The following is an 8,166-nucleotide window of genomic DNA, read 5'->3' as shown; positions in this document are numbered from 1 at the left end:
AGTTCTGACGACAAGATGCCTATCCTCCAAGAATCTGTGGAGTTGCAAGAACTGCCTCCAGTGCAGGTCAGCAAGAAGATACTGTATTCTTTATGTACAGTATTGTTTTTGTTTATTCGGAAGGTTGACATAAGATAGAAGAATATGCTGGGAACTGATTCCAGACCAGCGCTGCAATATATGTGACCAGATTTGACTGAGAGACTGCCATCACGCACATTCCAGCTTTTCACCAGAGGAGAAAAACTATATATATATTTTTTTAAATGAGTTAATAGCACAGGCAGACTCTTCACATACTAGAGCATGTCTGAAATAAGTGTCAAGGCTGAAATTGACATGTAAATATGAAATAAATGCTTAAACATGTAGCTAGGTGTAATGTTAGAGACCACAGAAGTGAACCTTTCAAGCCTGTTTTCTCAACTCGCTGTTTTCTGCAAGACATCACTCTATAAGCCATATCTCCAAAACTGGTGGGTCAAACTGAACAACCAATATGTCAATTTGAAGCTATGATTCCCTGCTTTTTTTTTTTTTTAAGATATTTTTTTTGCGGCTTACGCCTTTTATTGATTTTTTAAGGGACAGATAGTAGGCTGACAGGAAACGGGAGAGAGATGGGGGGATGACATGCGGTAAAGGCCGTGTCGGGTTCGGGAGTCGAACCCGCGGCACACCGCGACTGGATCACCAGTCCGGTGCCCAGACCGTTACGCTACGGCCTGGGCCTGATTCCCTGCTTTGATATGATATGAAATGAAAAAAAAAAAATGAAAAAAAAAAAATCCAATGGCAGTCTCCTAGTCAAATTTGGTCACATTAATAAAACATTAAATGTTCTTAATGAAACTGCAAAACAATACTGACTAATGTCAACACTTCTGTCTACATACATTCATTCAAATATTTACTCACAGGTAGGACTATTAGAATTCATACATTCGAACTGACATCCTACCTCACACAGCGATGTGACAATTTAACTATTCAATACCAACAAAAAAGTCCATTACTGCATCAAGAAGTAATCAACAAACTATACTATAGAACACTTCTCACTTTTCACGTATATCAGTCTTTACAAATTCTCGTGTGTGTGTGTGTGTGTGTGTGTGTGTGTGTGTGTGTGTGTGTGTGTGTGTGTGTGTGTGTGTGTGTGTGTGTGTGTGTGTGTGTGTGTGTGTGTGTGTGTGTGTGTGTGTGTGTGTGTGTGTGTGTGTGTGTGTGTGTGTGTGTGTGTGTGTGTGTGTGTGTGTGTGTGTGTGTGTGTGTGTGTGTGTGTGTGTGTGTGTTACAGGAGAGCACAGTGGAACTCCAAAATGTGGAGATGGCAGCGTACCCGAACGAGGGCTTCAACCAATCTCAGGAGGTATAGTGTGTGTGTGTCAATAAATGTATCTATGTGGTTCTTCTGATATGTCTTCATAACCAAACCTCCTTGATTACTAATAATTATTTTGTATTCAGGAAAACGATGAGCTGATGGAATGGTGGAATGGAGTCGTAGGTGGGTCATCGTTCAGTTCTGTTCATAGTTCATCATTCAGTGTGTGTGTGTGTGTGTGTGTGTGTGTGCGCGCCCTACTGTATGTTAGCACATTGTAATGTAATGTGGGTTGCAGGTTGGACTGAATGGAACGAGGCGGGAAACTTCCAGGAGGAGGATGAGGAGATGTGAGTAGCAGAAATCCTCTATCCTCTATTTCCTTTACCACGGAGATTCTCACGCTTTTTCATTTCATGGACATATTTCAAGGACAGTTTGATATGGCCATGGACCCACATTTGATACAATTTTGTTACCTCTGGACCCGGACCCCAAATCTACATTGAAAAAATGTCATAATAATAAAATAAAAAACTTCTTCCCTTCCAGAGCCGTGGAACAGGCGGCCGACCGTGTGTTCATGGCGGCCCGCCTCTTCGTGAACCTGTTCAACCAGCGCGGCGCCTCGCTGCAGAAGCGCATCCTGGAGCTGCTGGCGCAGGCGGACGCCGCCGACATGTTCCACAAGAAGACGGTGCAGGCGGCGGTGGGCGGCGGCGTGGCCAGCGTGTGTGGCAGCATAGCCACCATCACGGGCCTCATCCTGGCGCCCTTCACCTTCGGCGCCTCCATCATCGTCACGGCGGTGGGCATCGGCGTGGCCACGGCGGGCAGCATCACGTCGGCCACCGCCAACATCACGGACACGGTGCACTCCAACATGGACCGCAAGAAGGTGGAGAAGAACATCCAGGGCTACCAGGAGGAGATGGACGACATCCGCGAGTGTCTGGAGTTCGTGCAGGTACATTTACTGTTTTAGGCATTTAGCAGACGCTCTTAACCCATTTTGGGCGGGAACCCCTTTTGGTGTTAGCATTATGTTATGCTTTAGCTATTGAAAAATAGCAGATCTACAAGCTCATAGCACGAGCTTGTAGCTCTGCTATTTTCGACTGACATAGAAACATAGCTTTTTCAGAAAACTGTCAGGATGTAGAAGACATTTTTAGAATCTGATCTCAGGTCAAAATGGGTTAATTGGGGGGCGACTTACAGTAAGCAAGAACAACGCAAGGTAATTCATCGAATGTATAGAAATAGTCATCTAGGATCATAAGTAAACCAAGAAAAGAACCTATCATCAGTAGAATATCCAAAGAAAATGCAAAGTGATGACATGAGCTCTCCTCTCTGTCTGTGTGCCGTGTGCAGGAAGGCATGGACACGCTTCAGGGCTGGGACTTTGAGAAGTACTCGGAGAGCGCGGCCAAGAAAGCGTTTCACCACAACATCAAGCACGTGATGAAGGAGGGCGGCCGTGCCGGCAAGGCCCTGATGATCAACACGGACAAGCTCATCAGCACCGTGCAGGTCCTGGCCTGGCACATTTACACATTGAAGTTGACCATCAATATTTGTCACACAAATAATTGCGATGAATGATTTAGTTGTTTTTTGGTGTTGGAAATTGGAACGTTATGAATATAAATTACATTTCTGTTTGGCTTTTATAGGCTTCGAAATGAAAAAGTGCACAGGGCAAATATGACAAATAACTGAAATATACCAAGAAGCCTTTATTATAAATTGTATACGAAATAGCTGATTTACTTAGTGAGTTTTCACTAAGTTTCACTAAGTTGTAAACATTCTTCATGTATGAAACATGGGCACGAATATGACAAAATAATTGTGATTATGTAACAATTGTGACAACTCTGTGCAGGTCCTGGGAGCGGCCGGAGGCGCCGCCAAGGCCGCGCAGGCCATCAGCGTCACCACCGGCGTCATGTCGGCCCTCTTCCTCGCCCTGGACGTGTTCTTCCTGGCCAAGGACTCCCACGAGCTCCGCAAGGGCGCCAAGACCAAGTTCGCCACCAAGATCCGCGAGGTCTGTAAGGACCTCCAGGCCGGCCTGCTGGAGCTCAACAAGGTTTGTTTATTTGAAAAGGATCCCCATTAGCTGTCGGCAATGGGGATGACCAGTCATTACAAAAAGCTAAAACAGGTGTGTCTTTGAGTTAATAACACAACAGAAAGAAATTGGCCGAGCTTGAGGAAGTGCTTTGCTCAATAGTGAGCTATGAGAGGCTGGAGTGCATATCTTCAATACTAGTCCTTATAGAACAGCCCAGAACAAGTCTAGCAGCCCTGTTTTGTACAACCTGTAATTTAGCGAGATTTGTTGCAGGTGAAGTCCCAGCTGCAGAAGACCATGGACGGCATCGAGCTGGAGGAGTACGAGGAGATCCAGGAGGTGGAGGTGGAAGTGGAGGACGAGCTGGAGTCTGACCCGGTGAAGCTGGCCCAGCTGGAGCAGGAGCTGGACCTCATGGAGGAGAAGCTGGACAAGAAGGTCCAGGAGGACAAGAAGGTCCAGGAGGACAAGAAGGTCCAGGAGGACAAGGACAAAGGAGGGAAGGAGAGCATGAAGGAGCCGCGGAGCTCGGAGGAGGAGGAGAAAAAGAGGGAGAAGGGAGATAGGGAAGAGAGCAAGAGGGAACGCGGAGGCCTGGAGAGTAAGAAGGAGAAGGGAGAGGTGGAGAAAGGGGGAGAGAAAGATTCAACAAAGGAAGGGAAGAGGGACAGCAGAGAAACTAAGACAGAGAGGCTGGCTGAGGAGGAGGAAGCGAAAAAGAAGGGAGAGAGCAGAAAAGAAAAGAAAACAGCCAAAGAGGAGGCGAGGAATGAACCGTCCGAGAAAGACGGGAAGAAAACGAAAGAAGCTGAAAATCGAACCGCAGCGGAAAGACACAATAGTGAGACCAAGAGAGAGAGAGCAGCTCCCCTTAAACATGAGCAAACGGAGGAGAGGAGCAAAGAGGCGATTGAGAGAGAGAAGGTAAGCGACAGAGGAGAGTCAAAGAGAGAGGCCAGAGCTCCAAATCCGGACCCTCCCGCGAGCGCAAAGAGCGAGAGAGAGAGGGAGAGCGACAGGGGAAAGAGCGAAAGAGAGAGGCGAGGGCCCGAATGTGAGATGAGGAGAGAGCGGGGGGAGAGGGCGAGCGGTAAGGATCAGAGGCCCCACACGAGGAGCGATAGAGAACCAAGGGAAATTCACCAGGAGAAGAGGAGCAGCAGGGACACAGAGGGCGGCAGCAGAAAGGAGAGCGACATGAGAAGGATAGAGACGGGGGAGGAGAGGGGTAAAAGTAGGGACGAGAGGAGGAACAGCGCAGAGTCCAAGAGGGAGGCGGAGAGACACGGCAGCAGAAGGGAGGAAGGAGCAAAGGACGCGAGGAGAGGAGGTACGGGGGAGAGACGAGAGCACTCGGGGAGGGAGGAGGGGGGGAGCAGGAGAGAGAAACGGGGGAGTAACATCGAGAACATCAGGAAGCAGTTTGAGAGCGGCGGCGAGAGGGAGCGAGGGGCGGGCAGAGAGGAGAGAGAGAGTCAGCGTGTCAAGGAGAGGGACAGAAAGGCGGTTGATCGAGACGGAGAGCACGAACCCAGCCGTCATGGTTCCCGCCCACGTTCTAATTCCATTCGGGACGACGGGCTGTATATCTGAATAACTTTACCGTTTCATCAGCTTAGAACAGTGGTTCTCAAATGGGGGTACGTGTACCCCTAGGGGTACGTGAGAGAAAGTGGAAATCGGACAAATTGGACACAGTTTATTAAGTAAATGTGCTCAGGATGCTCTAATTTCAAGTCTTTCACTCCTTTTCTTATTTGTAATGTTATATTCTTCAATATATTCTTCCAAAGGTGGCTTATCAGGTGGATCTCATACAGTATATCCAAAACAGCTACTTTTCAGGATTCAAATTCAAAAGTAGCAAACAATGCAGATCTACAAGCTCAAAACACAATGTGTTTTTTAATCTAAAAAAATATGTATATCTGCTATTTTTGCTACTTTTGTACGACACTCTAGTAAGGCAAATAGGGCCTTCATTTCCCACAACAAAGGTCAAATGTGAGGTTTCTGCCTGATAGCAATGATATGCTAGATATAGCAACATGTTGTAGTCGGGTAATGAGGGTACTTTGATCCAGAAATCAGGAAAAGGGGGTACTGAAGCCAAATACGTTTGAGAACCACTGGCTTAGAACATTGAAAGGATGATTGTTACACTTCTTGAGGTCCAGGGCAAAATTATACTCTTTTTTTTTTTTCCCTTCATATTTTTCCTCCCAATTTATTCATTATGCCAATGTTTTTCTATGGAGTTGCCAGTCGCTGCTTATTACTGCTCCCGGTGAAGTGAGGCACCCCGTTCTGATCTCTATTGAACAGGCAGTCGCTAGTGAACCCCGGTTCGAACATTGCTGATGCAGTCAGAGGAGTCCGCCTTCCACACTCGGCCTCTCACCCACAAACACGGCCAATTGTGTTTATGGACATTTGCTTCATTTCTTTAGCCTATCACAGTGGTTCCCACAGGGACCCTCAGGGTTCCTTGAGGGGGTTACAAATGGAAAAACCACTGCTCTATATCAGAAAGGTAAAATGTTCCATGACAGCTAAAAAGAAAATGGTAGTTCATTGCCATTTCGCACAGTGGTTAACAGGGTATGCATCAAGCAAGCACAATAGTAATTGCCGTTAGAACACCTTTATTTAAAGTGCCTTTCTAAAAGTAGAAAGGTGCACTCAGTTAGGTGCAAATCTCAGCCAGGATCCATGCCATAATACCTCTCTCCATATTTCTCTGAATTCTGACATTAAGACGGTTGTTGGGGGTTTTGGGGTACAGTATCTATGTTGTCATGTTTATAAATGTATGTTGTTAATATGATCATAAAAAGAAGTGGACTGCAAGAAGTGCACTGTGCACGCCTGCTGTCGGCGTGCACAGTAATTATGGTGCTGCTGATAGTAATAGTAAGATTAGCTGCGAACAGACAGACACACACAATCTTTAAATGCTATGTAAACGCTAGGGGGTCTATATTTCTATACCGTAAAGGTTGAGAAGCTGGCATCTGCTCATCAAACTGTACGGATATTCGCCCAATGTTGACAGTGTCACTTCAACGTCACACTAGATAATTTTTAAATAATGCTAATTGCTATTTTTCATGAATGGAATGGAATGTGTCAGTAATAATGAAAATAGCAGATTGTGCGTTTGTAGATCGGCCAATTTCACTACTTTGGCTTGACACTCGTATTTTGAAATAATAAATAATTATATCTTACCTACCGGTATATATTTTAAAATATCTTTCTGAATGTCCATTTATGCTAAGCAGCAAGCCACTAATTTGTCCACTACAGTAGTAGTAGTTCACTGTACCAGACTACAGGCCAAAATGGAAGTGGGGACATTACGTGACATTTTCAGAGCTTCTGAAGTACAGACTGTAATAGCCGGTAGCATATGGAATGTGTCTGTCTTTGAGAGACTGGACGGGTGAAAACAAAGGTAACACGTTCCTGTTATACAATTATTTTGCCCAGACACTTTTTTTCTTCTTCCTGGAAATAAAAATGCCTGGGTTTCAGAGGATATACAAATAGAGACACTAAACAATGCACTTTAACAGAGTATTTCCACAATAATGTTGTGCCTTCAGGTTTACTGCCTCGAACATGACCAACCTGTCATGTTGTCGTAAAATGTCAACAATGGGACTCTTCTTTTGTTTGTTCTTTAACGTTTTTATTTACACTTAATTCAGTACCCCAATGTGTGCCAATGAATACTGTAAAGTATCAACTGTCAAGTACAGGAAGTGTGTCATGGTTACTTATGCTGTTTTTTATGGTTGTATCTTTTTATTTCATGTTTTGTTTGTTTCTATAATCTATTGTGTTACATGATGTTATGTATTATGTTCATTGTTCACTGTGTATTATGTTTTATACTGCTCAACATTCTTTCCTATGGTGTGGGATGGCTCTCTATTGTATGAATAAATGTACAAATATAACTATGTTTTTTATTTTTTTGCCAGAGAGGTCTGACTCTGCTTTGTTATTCCTTTGTGGCCCAAGAAAAGATTTCACTCACATCAGTTCTCAAATCCAAAACAATAAGGTCACCACTTGGGGGCAGCAGAATGCCACCCACAGCCAAATTGAGCAGGACCATTGCTTTGGTTTAGTGTGCTCTACTTCTACTGAGCCAAAGAGAGCAGTGACATAGAGGCCCTGAGGTGCAAAACACAGCAGTTCATGGACACAAACTAGCGGAACAGACAAGTTATTGTATCAGTCCAATAATTAAATGGCAGAGGTTGGACAAAATTGGATTATTTTGTTTCTCACCTGATTCTGACAGGACATTAGCCAGGATAAGAAATCTACCCTAATCTGCTCACTGCTAATACCTACATTTACCTTAATCCAAGATGCCACCATTGACAACCTATTGGGCAATATTTTCTAAATTTCCTCAAGCTTTAAGTATCATGTGACGTGTCAAACTAGGGGGTTTTCATCATTCTGAATCCATTCCAATCATCAAAAAACACTCCTTGAGCCAGAAAACGTCCATAGCCGTCATCACAAATGTGATAAGGTCAGCACATTTTGGGGACATTTGGGTAAGTGGCTATGGCCAAATTTAGCCCAAGGAGTGTTTTTCATGCAAAACGAATGCTTTAATAATTGCTTTAATAATTTAATAGTGCTTTAGTAATTCAGCTTACTGTGGGCACACATGCTGGAACTTTTTACTTGTTTTGTAGTTTATGAGTTATTTAACTTAAACGCCCAATGC

At 44.6% G+C, this 8,166-nt stretch overlaps 1 protein-coding gene across 2 annotated transcripts; it reads left to right on the top strand.

Moving 5' to 3' along the window:
* Positions 1-4: 4 nt before the first annotated feature.
* On the top strand, positions 5-7,361 carry apold1a (apolipoprotein L domain containing 1a). Of its 2 annotated transcripts, XM_083781601.1 has the most exons (9): positions 5-66; positions 1,301-1,372; positions 1,471-1,510; positions 1,626-1,677; positions 1,880-2,294; positions 2,705-2,863; positions 3,219-3,425; positions 3,684-3,866; positions 3,900-7,361. In XM_083781601.1, the coding sequence occupies exons 1-9, from the start codon at positions 16-18 to the stop codon at positions 5,001-5,003; spliced, it is 2,283 nt and encodes a 760-aa protein (XP_083637727.1). In that variant the 5' UTR covers positions 5-15; the 3' UTR covers positions 5,004-7,361. The 2 variants fall into 2 exon arrangements, with proteins under 2 accessions (XP_083637727.1, XP_083637726.1); XM_083781600.1 differs by having other exon boundaries at positions 3,684-7,361.
* The last annotated feature ends 805 nt before the right edge of the window (positions 7,362-8,166 follow it).

The sequence above is a fragment of the Protomyctophum parallelum genome, assembly GCF_964188405.1.
Source record: "Protomyctophum parallelum genome assembly, chromosome: 14".
NCBI classification, from domain to species: Eukaryota; Metazoa; Chordata; class Actinopteri; order Myctophiformes; family Myctophidae; genus Protomyctophum; species Protomyctophum parallelum.
Note: the sequence above shows the minus strand (reverse complement) of the source record. Positions and strands in the feature narration are given on the sequence as shown.